Source organism: Rhinopithecus bieti, unplaced genomic scaffold (genome assembly GCF_001698545.2).
Source record: "Rhinopithecus bieti isolate Rb0 unplaced genomic scaffold, ASM169854v2 scaffold_10614, whole genome shotgun sequence".
Lineage (NCBI taxonomy): Eukaryota > Metazoa > Chordata > Mammalia > Primates > Cercopithecidae > Rhinopithecus > Rhinopithecus bieti.
The window spans coordinates 2,237,307-2,252,718 of NW_016806893.1; the positions used below are offsets into that span (position 1 = coordinate 2,237,307).

Genomic DNA, 15,412 nt, shown 5'->3' on the forward strand with positions numbered 1-15,412 from the left:
GTCAGAGTGAGGTAACCAGCAGGTAGAACCTGCTCTTAAAGTAAGTTAAGGGCTTGGAGGTGGAACTGTCCATTTGCCTCTGTGTACATCTAGTTTATTGATTCTAACTGGTACACATTTTCCACCACCCTCTTTTACTCACTTAATCCTCATATGCATATCCCTACGGACCTGTGTGGGAGTCTCTTGGGACTATTTATTAGGAGTAGAATTACTGGATTTCACATGTAAGAACAGGCAGTTTCATTCAGCACTGCCAGATCCCACCACTTGAGACTCCCACCAGCAGTACATGTGGGTTCCTGCTTCCCACATTGTTGCCATTACTGAATATTCTGTCGTTCTAATTTTTGTCAACTTGATAGAATGAGCAGAAAGCATTATGTCGTGGTTGGGTTAATTTGTATTTCACTATTAGTGAGGCTGAGGCTGGTATCTCTCATTTATAATTTGCATTTTCTATTCAGCGAATTGTGTATTGTATCCTTTGCAATTTGGCTTCCTCTATCTTTGGTTGTTATTGTTGAAGAAATTTCTTAAAGGTTTTTAGTCTATTATTCTGTATTTTAGAGATTTGCAATCAAATGACTTCTCCCAGTTTGTCACTATGTGCTAATCCAGATTATAGTGCCCTCTTTTGGACAGAAATCTTTCAGTTTGATGTAGTTGAAGCAATATTCAATAGAACAAAACTGCAAGATCATGTTCAAATATTCAAGTCTGGAAGTATGTGTAGTTTCTGAAATTTTATTAGTTTTGGTAACTGCTTTCTCATAAAAGCTTTAAACACACGTGGTTGGTCCTTTTAGTTTGAAAGGTAGGAAGAACATATGTGAACTGGTTTTCATCTCATCCCTGCCTGCCTGTTTAAATAGCAAAAATGCAGCTGAGACATGAAAATAGTAGCAGTGAAACATGAAATGAGGTAGTAAGATTCATTAGCTTACAAGTAATGAAATAAGACTTATTCTGCCTAGAATTATAAAAGCTACCTACAAGTATATATTTGAAAATTTCAATGCCTTCCCTCAACCAGAACTTGGCATATATGCTCACAACACTCTGAGGCTATAGATGACATCTTTTTATGTTTTAATTGTGAGGAAATGAATGTTTTACCCATATGAAGACTACATATCTTTGTGACTTAATAGTTCAAAATTATTTAGTTGCTTTTTGATACTAAAGTGTTTAGAACATTTTTGGGCATGCCATCTCAAAAGTGCAATCAAAGTGCAAAGTAGTAATACTACTATAATTTTTGTCTTCTTTCCTCCGTGTATGTTTTATATAAACTAATTCCTAGACCATACCAACTACTTCTACACATTAATATGCTCTGTTTACTGATAAGACAAAATCTTTTTTACATGTCAGGACACATCCACATAAATGAAGCAGTAAGGTACTACACCCTTTCCACAAACTTTAAGCAGGATAGGGAGAAAATTGTAATCCCACATGCTTTTTTTTTGAAATGGAGTCTCACCCAGTTGCCCAGTCTGGAGTGCAGTGGCGTGATCTTGACTCACTGCAGCCTCCACCTCCTGGGGTCAAGTGATTCTCTAGTCTCTCACTCAGCCTCCCAAGTAGCTGGGATTACAAGCATGCACCACCACCACGCTCGGCTAATTTTGTTGTTGTTGTTGTTTTGTTTTTTGTGTATTTTTAGTAGAGATGGGGTTTTGCCCTGTTGGCCAGGCTGATCTCAAACTCCTGACCTCAAGTGATCCGCCCACCTCGGCTTCCCAAAGTGCTGGGATGACAGGCATAAGCCACCGCGCCCGGCCTCCCACATGCTTTTTAATGCATCATTTATGATCTTAACAGTATTATCATTACAGATTAATGTAGAGTCAAAAGTGTCTATAATTTGAAAAAACAGGCATAAGCTGCCAACTTTTCATTTTGCAGAAAATCAGTGAATGTTTGTGCTGCTGTCCTCTTTAAAATGATTGACAGTTTGAACATAGAGCTTCCATCCTGTTGTTTTCTTTCTCTCCTCCTGACAATGATTCCTACAGGAAAGTTTGGGAGCAGGAGTACACAGAATCATTGTCTTATTGATGAACTGAAAAAAAAAAAAAAAGACATTTGAAAATACATACAAGAGGAAGGTCCCCTGATCAGGCAATACCACCGTACACTAAGCGACTAAACATCAGATGCCACAGCCCTCTGACCCTCGACATTTATGTCCATGACTTTCCAGCCCCTCCTTGTCCCACTGAAAACGGCTAAGTCAAAAATAAATGCCATCAGAAGTGCTGATATTCCCAGCATATACCCATTTCTCTGTGCCTGGACTTTTTTTTTTTCCTGTTTTACGAACTATTTATATTTACCTGCCTTCCTGTGCAATGGAAAAACTAACTGCCCCTCTGTGCTTTCTCTGTAGCTTGGAGTATACAAACATCCGGGCTCCCTGGGAAAAGGAGTTTATGGAAAGGCCAAATCTGGCAGATTTTTTGTGCTTTGTCCTTGTAACAAGATGATTTTCACGTAAGTTTGAATTATTAACAAAGATGAATAACTGAACATTGTTTTTGTTCCTCAACAGGAATTTTCTGAACCAACAATTATTCTCTTTGAAAGAGAAGACTTCAAAGGAAAAAAGATTGAACTTAATGCAGAAACCATTAATCTCCGATCCCTGGGATTCAACACGCAAATACGCTCTGTTCAGGTTATTGGTGGCATGTGAGTTACCTACTTGTTGACTCAAAAAAATAGATCATTTTAAAAATCAAGTTTGGGCTGGGCACAGTGGCTCACGCCTATAATCCCAACACTTTAGGAGGCCGAGGTAGAAGGATCATTTGAATACAGGGGTTCAAGAAAAGCCTGGACAACAAAGTGAGACCCCATCTCTACCAAAAATTTAAAAATTAGCCAGGTGTGGTGGCACATGCCTGTGGTCCCAGCTACACAGGAGGCTGAGGCCGAAGGATCACTTGAGCACAGTAGGTTGAGGCTGCAGTGAGCTGTGTTCACGCCACTGTACTCCAGTCTGAGTGACAGAGCAAGACCTCATCTTTAAAAAAAAAAAAAATTGATCAGATTTCTGCCTCTCTTATATTACATTTCTCTTACTTTCTGTAAGGGTTAATAATTATGCACCTTTCTAGAACACTTTCCCACTGGGAAAGTCATGTGTAAAGCATCTTTTATTTCATTATCTAGATTTTTAGTTTATTTAAGGTAAGGACTTTGTCTTTAACATAGTCTAGCAAGTAAGAAAGAGCTGACTTTTCTTATCCCTTTAAAAAAAAAGCAAGTCCTCTGATTTTGGAGCTCAGGGGCTGAGATTTTCTTTAGCTGGGAATGACTGGCAGATGTTCTACAAATGATTAAAGGTCAACTTGGAAAGATTTTTTTCCCTCAGCTTTGAATACTTTTGAAAATATAAAATGAATGAGTACCATCAATGTAATATATGTTTTAAGGAAGTATTTTCTTTTATTCACAAAAACAATAGGTATGGTCTACCTGTGTACAACAGATGTTGGGGTGGACTACATCTACTTAAAAAATAATCAGGCCGGGCTGGGCGCAGTGGCTCCTGCCTGTAATCCCAGCACTTTGGGAAGCTGAGGTGGGTGGACCACCTGAGGTCAGGAGTTCAGGACCAGCCTGGCCAACATGGTGAAACGCTGTCTCTACTAAAAAATACAAAAATTAGCCAGGTGTGGTGGTGGGCGCCTGTAACCCCAGCTACTCAGGAGACTGAGGCAGGAGAATCACTTGAACCCAGGAGGTGGAGGTTGCAGTGAGCTGAGATCACACCATTGCACTCCAGCCTGGGCAACAAGAGTGAAACTCCATCTAAAAAAAAATTTTTTAAAATCACAGAAGCGGGGCTCAGTGACTCACGTCTGTAAACCCAGCACTTTGGGAGGTCAAGGCGGGCAGATCGCTGGAACCTAGCAGTTCCAGACAAGCCTGGGCAACATGTTGAAACCCTGTCTTTACTAAAAACACAAAAATTAGCCGGGTGTGGTGGTGTGCGCCTGTAGTCCCAGCTACTCAGGAGGCTGAGGCAGGAGATCACTTGAGTCTGGGAAGTTGAGACTGCAGTGAGCTGTAATCATGCCACTGCCCTTCAGCCTGGGCAACAGAGTGAGACCTACCTGGAAAAAAAATTATAGAACATTAGGGTGGTAGAATTACGGGTGATTTTTTTGCAGCAGGTTTGAATATTTTGTTTTTATGATAAGATGACTAAAATGATAAAATTTTATCCAGAATTTAAGTTCCAGGATTAAAAGTAGAGTGCATTCTTCCTTGATGTAATATGCAAGAGAGGAGGGCGCTGGGCTGCTTCCACACCAGTCTGCACCTGAACCCGTACTTCCTCAGGTGTGCAGCAGCAGCATCTGAGCAGAAGGGAACTGAGTATCTTAGCAGTTTTTTAGATTTAACAAAGATTACTCTCATTGCAGACAAAACTTATTATTTAACCCTATTTAGCACCTACTAAGAGCTTTGGAAATATTAACTACTTAAACAACTTAAAGATCCATTATTACAGCTGAAGCTATTTTATGAATAGTTACCAGGAAGAACTGAGGAATCCACTAAAAGACAATATTTCATTGCTTTATGGAGGAAACAACTTACCTATTTCTTTTCAAGAATGGAACTTTTGGCATAAGTACTCACATAGCAAAATGTGCTATTTGTCAAGAAATTACTTAAGTGTTCTAGAAAAGATCTTCATTTTTCCCCCAATGTATGTTAAAAGTATATAGTTCAGTCTAGAAATGGAAAGCATTCTAAAAATAAATGTAACTGGGGTCCGCTGTCAAATGAAAATTGCCACTTACTGTGGTTATTTGCTTTTTGTTTTCAGATGGGTTACTTATGAATATGGCAATTACAGAGGGCGACAGTTCCTATTGTCACCCGCAGAAGTACCTAATTGGTATGAATTCAGTGGCTGTCGCCAAATAGGTTCTCTACGACCTTTTGTTCAGGTATTTTTTCTTCTCCATGCTCTGTATAGACTCTTCTCTGAAATTTCTTTTTTGTAAATACAATCCAACTTTTTATCCGATTTTTTAATTCACAGTTGATAATTGGCCTCACCCCATAAACTCCTTCCCCGCCCCAATAATCTGGGCTCAGTTTCTGGTGCTAAGAGGTGTGGCTGCTTCAGAATGCCATAAAACTGAACATCAAACGCAGTTATCCACAGGCAGGCACCCTGCCTCAGGCACTTTGACATTTTTGTCAAACTCTTCTCATTGAGAAAATCTAAAACCTCTGAGACTCTGGAGTATAGTAATTACCCTTAATCCATATCTCACTTTGGATTCTTCCTGATATTAATGCTCGTTCAGTGCTTCCAGCAGCACATCTTGTATGACAACTGCTGGGGTTTTTGTCTTCTAGAAGCGAATTTATTTCAGACTTCGAAACAAAGCAACAGGGTTATTCATGTCAACTAATGGAAACTTAGAGGATCTGAAGCTTCTGAGGATACAGGTCATGGAGGACGTTGGGGCCGATGATCAGATTTGGATCTATCAAGAAGGATGCATCAAATGCAGGGTGAGCTTCAGGATTCCATGGGGGCCTGTGATGCCTTTGCTAGGAGGTGACCATCCTTTCATAAGCTTTTGATCTTTTCTTCAAATAGATGCAATTTCACAATTCCTGGAGTACTTTCAGAAATGAATTTTTTTTCATGACAGTATATCCTAGCTCTGATAGAACCAGTCTAGGAACTTAAAATGAAAGGTAAATATAGCACTGATCCAAGATAGAATATTTACTTCTATGCTTGATTTTTATATAGTAGTAGAAAGAGGAAGTATTTTTCTTCCCTTTTTCCTTAACGTAACTGTTACAGAAACAAACTATAAGCTCCAGCCCTGTCAACAAAAATCACTCTTGGTTTGTTTCTGTTTTGGGGAAATCCAAAGAATAGGATGAAGGGTAAAGAGATCCCTCTGTGTACTACACAGTCCATTTCCTAAGTGTCATACGCTGTAAACTGGAAAATGGCCCGTCTCCCTCCTGCACCATTCCTGCTATTAACAGACACTTAAAAGCTGACTGTAGTAAGATTTTTATGAAAGAAGCTCATGTTTCTATGGTAGATAAAACTTTTTTATTCCTTGATTTTATGAGCTTGACCGTTGGCTCCTGATTTTATTTAAAAAACAAAACAAAACAAAATAAAAAAAACAACCTGGTGCCCCATGAGTCAGCAGAAGGAACACAGCCTTTCGAAAACTCGTTAATTGGGTCTGTTGTGCTGGAGGGGGAATTCTTTCAGTAAACAGAAGTACTGTTTGGACATGCACAGAAGAACTAGCAGGAGAAACAGAAGTCGTTGTAATATAGAAGCAAGAAAAGACGCTTTCTGCCTTTGAATTGTCTTAAACAAGCCAAGAAAATGGTGCCTTTCAGCAGTTATTTCTAACAGACATTTCAGTGATGTTATTTAACAACTTTGAATTCAATAGGTCAATGAGAAAAAGTCTCCTAGATTATCAAGTGCTTTCATCTCAATATAGAATAATACACTTTATTTTATTTCAATTTTTTTTAGACAGAGTCTTGCCCTGTTGCCAGGCTGGAGTGCAGTGGCACGATCTCGGCTCACTTCAACCTCTACCTCCCGGATTCATGCGATTCTCCTGCCTCAGCCTCTCGAGTAGCTGGGACTATAGGCACATTCTGCCACACCCAGCTAACTTTTTTGTATTTTTAGTAGAGATGGGATTTCTACCATGTTGGCCAGGATGGTCTCCATCTCCTGACCACGTGATCCGCCTGCCTTGGCCTCCCAAAGGGCTGGGATTACAGGCGTGAGCCACTGCACCTGGCCTAGAATAATACACTTTTAACAGACATTTTTATAGAAACATTGTTTTGTTTTTGTGTTTGAGACAGTCTAGCTTTGTTGTCCAGGCTGGAGTGTAGTGATGCGATCACAGCTCACTGTAGCTTCGACCTGGGTTCAAGGGATCCTCCCACCTCAGCCTCCTGAGTAGCTGGGGCCCAGAAGTGCATGCCACTACACCTGGCTAATTTTTAAAACTTTTCTGTAGAGATAGGGCCTCACAAGTGATCCTCCCATGTTGGCCTCCCAAAGTGTTGGGATTACAGTTGTGAGCCACTGCACCTGGCCAGTGATATTTGTTAATGGCATGTGAACATGACTGTCATACATTATTTATATAATAAGGGTAGACTCACTTCAGGGAAGGGCTCATAAAATCTTTGCATTGAAACACCCTCTAGTGAGCCTGCATTTTTCTCTTTTCATAGCTGGAAAGCGTGCCTGTGTAGAAAATTTTAATTCTCATGAAGGAAAGACAGATGCTAATAAATGCAATTCTGAATTTTAAAATGATAAAATGCCCTTTAGCCACCCAGTGCTACAAAATTAGAGGTGCAGTCATATACTGGAAGGTCAGGCCAAGCAGAGGTGGAGATGTCAGAGGGCGACATAGCTACAGAACCTGCCTGGGATCATGGTCACTTATGGCAGGGAGAAATATGATGGGCAATTTTAATGTTCTGAGGCTTTCACTACTAGTAAGATAGTCTTGCAAAGGGCAGAAGTCTTATGATGCACAAAAATTGAGATTTTTCCATCATTCGTGTCATCTGAAATAAAGGGCATAAATATTTATTGTCCGATTCTAGTTGGCTAAGAGTCGAACTGCCTCATGTGGGGTAAATAAGCTAGGAACTAAGATAATTTTAAAGATCAAGGTAACCAGAGAAACCATTGCTATGAGACTTACAGCTGGATACATATTTAAGCTATCTTTTTTCCACCGAGCAGATAGCAGAAGACTGCTGCCTGACGATTGTGGGCAGCCTGGTAACATCCGGCTCCAAGCTAGGCCTGGCCCTGGACCAGAATGCTGACAGCCAGTTCTGGAGCTTGAAGTCCGATGGCAGGATTTATAGCAAGTTGAAGCCAAATTTAGTTTTAGATGTCAAAGGTAAGGGTCACTTCCCTTATTTTTATTGTAATGTGTATGTCTTTTAGTTAAGGAAAAATCTATCCATAACTTTTGAAAATGATGATGAATGTATTATTAGTAGTAACAGTAGAGAGCGCCTACTATGTGCCAGCTGCTGTGTTAACCACTTTCAGTACAGTGTCTCCTGTCATCTTCATAGCCGCCCTACGAGGTCTACTTTATCCCCTCTCCCTCTTCTCTTCTCCCCAGTTTTACAGACAAAAAAAAGGGAAGTTCAAAGGGGTTGGCCAGTTTAGCCACAATCTCACAGCTGTGTAACTGCTGAACCAGAATCTGGCCATAGGCTGACTTCAAACCATTTATTTTATTATATTAGACTAAAAATCACAAGCTGAAAGGCCATGATTGCACTTAGTTCAGTAGAGTTGATGATTCTCATGTATACACGTGACCTTTCATTGAAAAGATCTAAGATCTCAAAGGAATTAACACAGCCTAGAGGATTTCAATGCAATATGTGTTCAATGAAGCTAATAAGGAGTGAATTGATGGTGCTTGGGGGAAATAAATTTAGGGTGGTGGTCCTCAAACTTTATTTGCATCAGAATCACCTGGAGGGTGGGTTAAAATAGACTGTGGGGCCACATCCTCAGAGACTGAGTCTGTAGGTCTGGGGTGGGGCCTGAGAATTCCTTTTCTAACAAGTTCCCAGGTGTTGCCAATGCTGCTGGTCTGAGGCCCACACCCGGAGAATCCCCGATGGTCGTTTTAAAACAACGTAAGAAGGACCTAACCTCTGTGTGGGAACTCAGTGAACTAACTAGTGCTGTTGCTATTGACAGGAGCAGACAGTGTTATACTCATGTCATCTGGGGTAATTCTGCTTTAAATTAATGGGCACTTTTTTATTCCCTATCAGGAAAGCACAATTGTTTTGTAAATTTAGCAAACTGGTGATAATGTAACTGTACTACATACTCCATTACTTTTTAAAATTTTTATGAGTATATTACATACTCTATTTTAAATCATCACTACAAAATGACTCAATTTTACTTTAATCAGGGATTTAGGCCAATGCTCTCATTAAAGTTTAAGATGTAGGGGTAAAGAGCCAGGCGCAGTGGCTCATGCCTGTAATCCCAACACTTTGGGAGGCCGAGGTGGGCGGATCACGAGGTCAGGAGATCGAGACCATCCTGGCTAACCTGATGAAACCCCGTCTCTACTAAAAAACACAAAAAAATTAGCCAGGCATGGTGGTGGGCGCCTGTAGTCCCAGCTACTCGGGAGGCTGAGGCAGGAGAACCACGTCAACCCGGGAGGCAGAGGTTGCACTGAACTGAGATTGTGCCACTGCACTCCAGCCTGGGCGACAGAGTGAGACTTCGTCTAAAAAAAACAAGTTGTAGGGGTAAAGAAAGCACTGCAATCTGATTTTTAAAAAGCGACTTTTATGGATAATGGAGAATGAACCTGGGTATTTTCATCAGGGGCTTTGGTAGCTGTATGGGGAGCATAAGTGGCTGTGTCACTTCTGGATGATCACCAGGTAGGTAGTTTGGCCAACCCACTTAAAACAATGGACTTAGAATCACACAGAATCTGAGAAGTTGGAAGGATGCTCAGAGGCAAACAATGCCTTTGCCTTCATTAAGGGGGCACTTAGGGAACACACTCTAAGCACTGCAACTACAGGCTGGATGGAGACCACAAAGATCATATAAAATGCAAGCAGTACCCTTGGATATAAGAAAATAAATGTAATATTCAGAAACTGAACAGTAACATATAGTACAGCTCCCTCATGTTACATGTGGTACAACAGATTTGTCAGTATGTAGACAGGTGAAATACTCATTTTATAGATGATCAACCTGAGGTTCAAACTAGTTAAGAATTACGCGCATCTTTCTTTATTCTTATTTTGATAAACTTGATTGCACTAGAGTGCTTCAGTGTTTACAAGAGTTTCAAAATCTCCAGAGACAACAAAGAAATGTGACTGAATTGGAAAAAATGGAGTTTTTGAGGCAATGTTAGAAAAAGTAGAGTATTTAGTTCTCAAAGGAAATCTGACTAAACCTTCCTGTTTTTTACAAATGTGATCTGCTTCCTATGTCCAGGGCGGATGACACTGTAATCCTTAGCTAGAGCTTTCTTCTCTTATTCTTTCAACATGTATTCATGGGGTATACACTATGTGGCAGGCTCAGTGCTAGACATGGAGGGCCCCAGAGTGAAAAAAAAAGCCACCTCCTTGGCTTCAGACAGCTTATGTTCTAGATGCACTAGGCTCACAGGATGTCCCTGACTTGCTACATCAGCAGCGGACCAGAAGGAAGGACACCTGACTCCTTGTCTTGGCTCTGACATGAACAGTGGGACTCTACGTTTCTTAAGACTTCTTTTTAAAGTTCCAGAGCCCCTTCCTAAATGACACTATATAAATTACTCAAGAGCCTGTTGAGTAAGCATAATATCCTGTATATTTGTGAACTCTCAGTAGTACAGTAGCTACAACAGTCTTTTTTTTTTTTTTGAGACGGAGTCTCGCTCTGTCACCCAGGCTGGAGTGCAATGACACGATCTTGGCTCACTGCAACCTCCGTCTCCTGGGTTCAAGCAATTCTCCTGCCTTAGCCTCCTAAGTAGCTGGGATTACAGGTGCCTGCCACCACACCCCGCTAGCTACAACAGTCTTAATTCATTGTTAAACTGATTTTAATTTTCTCAGACTGGGAGAATGGTGCCATCTTGTGGACATGAGAAAGCAGCGCGGCACGTCCCACACCCCACGCAAAGGAAAATATTATAAACACTTCTTGTTGGTGCACTTAACTAGCAGACCATGATTTCCATTAGCTACAACTACTGAGCCACTTGTTATCTATTAAAATTGCCCTAAGAGTTATTAGATCACACATCTGTCTTCTAGCTCATCGCCTTGTGTTTGGGAAATGAGTTCTTTTGGTAGACATTCATGTATTATTCCAGACCACATACCTTGTAACAACAGTGGAAGCTGATTCATGTTCACTTTAAAAAACATGAAGTCTGCACAATTTAAATACTCTCCAAAGGCAAGAGAATGAATCAAATTATTTCTCAAGAACTTTCTAGTCTTCATGATTCTAGTTGAATTTATATGAAAGTATTTTAAGACACCTTTAAAATACAAAAGATACTCTTAAAATACAAAAAGTATTTTAACATACTATAATAATGAAGTATGAAAAATACTTCCTGAAATTTCAGCGGAATATGCTGTGTGTGTCTCTGTCTGGGCAGAGTGAGGGTATGCTGGTAGTGGCAACGCTTTTTCCCTACTGCTACAAACTTACACAAAAAGGCCTAAAGCGCCTTACCATTGTATTCTACAGTACATCTAGCCATACAGCTAGCTGTGTAGAGGCTGTAGATTATCAATGATGATAAATCAGTCTCACAAGAGACGATTTCCTTCCTCAACTATAATACCTAGATTTATTGTGTAAATTCTCAAACTTTTTCATATTTTGCTTCAAAGGTGAAAAGAATGTTTATTTCTTCTTGGTCCAAGGAGGAAGCATGCTTTCAATACCGGTCACTCCCTGCGTCAAAATGCACAGATTTTTACTTTGATGGGGTCTTTGTTGATACATCCTTGGTGCTGAGGTTTATGCTAAAAAAAAGGATAAGTCATCTGAAGGGATCTTTATTCTACACTGGAAAAAAAAATCAGATAACCTTTTTGTTAATGATACTTCTCCAAAGAAAGAAGCCATGAGGCTGTTTATAGCACTAAAGGATCTGAAACATCCAGTAAGCACCTTTGGAAAATCTTACAAACATTCTGGTAAAAGGGAGTTAGAGAGTTCATGGTAATAGTTTTACAGTACAATGTACTCAGCATCTTAAATGCTATGAAGTTTTATCCACCAACTGAGTCCCCAGTAGTGACAATGCTACCCTGTCCCTTTGTGTACTTCCGGGTGTCATTCAAACCTTCCCTTTGACCTAATACAGCCTGTTTTCATTGTTCATGCAAATGCTGTTCCTCAATAACCATTCCTCCCACCTTTCCACTACTGCCAGGACTGCCTGCTCTTTCCTCACTGGTGTCTCGAATCCACCATCTCACCACCAAATATATGTTAGTCTCTTTACTCCTTTTCCCTCCTCTCGAGTTTTCCCAGTTCCCTTGAATTTCAGACATTGTAAGAGTGACTGTGGACTAGCTCCTAAGAACTGGGGTAGAAACAGGAGCCCATGAGGCGGGATGTCCTGTGTGAAGCTGCTGGTGCCCTGATGATGGGATCTGAACAGATTCACCTATGGCAGGTTGACCCTGTCATCCCACAGGGGCTCGGGCTTCCCTCCCTGCCTTGCCTCCTTGAGGCATGCCGTTCTACACCTTGTTTACTTGCTTACTTTTGCTGTACTGGTGTTGGGAAATTGTGTCTACTATAGACCCTTCACCATGGGCACATTCATCTTTTATTACTTTGCTTTCTTTCTTTTAGGGGGCACACAGTATGATCAAAATCACATTATCCTCAACACTGTCAGCAAAGAGAAGTTTACACAAGTGTGGGAAGCCATGGTCCTATAAACCTGAACAAAGAAGGAAGAAGAATCTTCTGGAGGTCCTTCCAGTCACCTTATTTTTTAAAAAGGACAATGCTGATGGAAGATCCAACTGGAAAGTGGATCAACTCCTCCTTCACTGATTCTAAATTCAACCTTAAATCATGCTGCCATGACTCAGAGAACTTACTCATCGTTTCAAAAGACTATCATAGCTTTAAGCCAATAATTTGTCCTCCTTTCATTTCTTGCCTTTCATTTTTGGTAGCTGCTTAAACAGGTTGCCTAATTAGCAGCTTTTGGGTGATTTTTTAAAATGTTATACCAAGACTTCAAGACTGTGTACATTTTAAATTATTTCCAAAGATAGTGACAGGAGAGAACTGGAACAAATTTACCAACTTTGTGGGCCTACAAAGCCCTTACACTTTAAAGGGTAAGATAAAGGCTTACGTTTGAAAGGTAGAGAACTGTTTAGCATCTGAGAAGAAATACTTTATTGGCCTGTAATTTTGGTTCTTGGCCTTAAACACTTTCTGGAACCTTAAAATATGCTGCATAGCACACTGGGAAAGCCTTAGGTCTTCACACCTTTAAGGAACTCTAAACAAAATACTACTTTCCTTTAGTTCATATTAAAAACTAATGCAGTTTAAAAATTTCATGTCAAAGTATGGTAACAGTTGTTAGTAGGATTTGAATTATTATTTTTTGATTCAGGGTCTCACTCTGTCACCCAGGCTGGAGTGCAGTGGTGCAATCGCGGCTCACTGCAGCCTCTACCTCCCCAGGCTCAGGTGATCCTCCCACCTCAGCCTCCCAAGTAGCTAGGACTATAGGCACACACCACCAAGCCCAGCCAATTTTTGTTTTTTTGTAGAGATGGGGTTTCACCATGTTGCCCAGGCTGATGTCAAACTTCTGGGCTCAAGCAATCTGCTCGCCTCAGCCTCCCAAAATGCTGGGATTACAGGCCTGACCCACTGCGCCCAGCCAGGATTGGAATTATTTTAACTCATCCATGGGCTGCCCTAGAATGTCAAAAATGAGAGTGGTTTAATGCCTTTCTTATAGCTGCTACTGGAACACTATTATCATGACCTAATTTATGAGCCATCCTTACTCATCTACAAGTGCTGAAGCAATGTTATGTACATTTTTGCTAAACTCAGATTTGTTAGCCTAATTTCTTGCCCTTCTATCCACCTGCATCTGCACATGGCCTGCATGGGGCTGCCTCCCTGCAGTGTTCTATAGCCATGCTTCGGGGTACAGCTGTTGGTGGACAGCCTCAGGTCTTGGGGGCACTGTAGCCACTAAATGAGGTATAAAAGGCTCAAGAGGACAACCAGCAATTATCCCCAGAAAGTGAAGGAAAAGAGACCTTCAGGGATGTTGCTGGTCAAGTCTTGGAACTCATGATTTGACCGGAGTCAAATCAATCTTCCAGCAGTCTTGGAACCCTCAACTGCAATAAGCATTTCAAGAATGCAAACATACTGCTTAACTACTGACAAGACACCGGCCCATACGCTGCTGTTCAAACTGGGTTCTAGCTTTGAAGAACAAAAGTGCTAAACATTTCCTTGAATATATTCTTCCTCTTTTTGTCCTCATCACTCAATACTGGTGCTCTTATCACACGTAGAACAACTCGTTTCTTTTCCATCTATTCAAGTGTGTTTCTAATTCTAAAATGCTGATCTTCTCTGGAGTCTGTGGTAGGCAGTTCCGGTCACTGGAATAGTTTATCTTGTTTTAAAATATTATTGGCGCTTGTACAACAGCATCCAACGTATCTGTCTTGTTCCTAGATGTATAGCTTTGAATTTAGGCCTTTTGTGCATACCATTACAATATGGTGGGGTAAGACACTCTACAATAGCCTGTGCTGAGCTGATCTCTTAAATAAACTTGCTTCTGGTTAACTATGTTGATGAAATCTGAGAGTGCAGTCAGTAGCCCTCATCTAACCCTTCAAAGAGAGTCAGCTAGCAGATTAGAAACAAATGTCTGATTAGGATGAAGCAGGTTTGAGGGGTGCTGGTTTAACAGCAAGAAAGTTTTGCTGACACTCTTTCCAAACTCCATGGTTTCTGAGTGGAAACGAGGATGAGTGAGGTCCTGGCTCAAGTATTTTACTCCCACTACCACCTGGGAGCCCTCCAGGAAAAGAGCTGAGGCTGCTCCAGATGGAATTCAAGAGCAGTTGGTATGTACACCTGGAAAATCAGACTTTTTTTTCTTTTGAAATAACTCGGTAGTAAGACCAGACCAGCAATTCTAGAGGAAAGCCTACATCTAACATACATGCTACCAAACGAGTGTCTAACAGGAATAAACCAAGCAGAAATCTCAAAACAGGTCTACATCAAAAGTTAAAGGAAGCATTTCAGGTGCAATACTGAGGATGAGTATATTAGGAAGTAAAAACACTTACCGTAAATGAATATTCAAAAGTGCACACTGCAATGGGTTGACTGGAGAGAGATCTAAATGTAAACGTTTGACATCAAAGTGGCAAGCTTTGGGCTCCATTGAAAGGCTGCAATTTCCATGGAAAAGCCCTCAGAGAAGCATGTTTCAATTGTCAAAACAGGCCTAACCCTTATGCAAGACGTAAGGGTTTTGACAAGTTAGAAACTCTGCCCTCACTTTTCAATATTAAGAGCATAAACAAATGAATCACCAGCCAGATTTTTATATATGATACTAAGAGACTTAGATGTGGTGACCACATTATGGTGGAGGAACAAAAAAGGAAACCTTGGTCAGTTAGAACAGTGCTCAGTGATTAATTCAAGAAGGACCAGCTTTAAATTATCTCTTCATGCTGACATCCATCCATACACTGAAAGTTTTAGTATGGTACTTTAAGACGATCAAGCCCAGCA

General features: G+C 40.7%; 1 protein-coding gene across 1 annotated transcript in view; it reads left to right on the forward strand.

Moving 5' to 3' along the window:
- The window catches only part of CRYBG1 (crystallin beta-gamma domain containing 1), a 216,555-nt gene extending 202,105 nt beyond the window's left edge, over positions 1-14,450 (forward strand). The window contains 5 exon segments of the mRNA XM_017878581.1: positions 2,561-2,700; positions 4,853-4,976; positions 5,395-5,553; positions 7,805-7,967; positions 12,455-14,450. Of these exon segments, the coding sequence (XP_017734070.1) occupies positions 2,561-2,700; positions 4,853-4,976; positions 5,395-5,553; positions 7,805-7,967; positions 12,455-12,543 (675 nt within the window). The 3' untranslated portion in view covers positions 12,544-14,450.
- Positions 14,451-15,412: the final 962 nt, after the last annotated feature.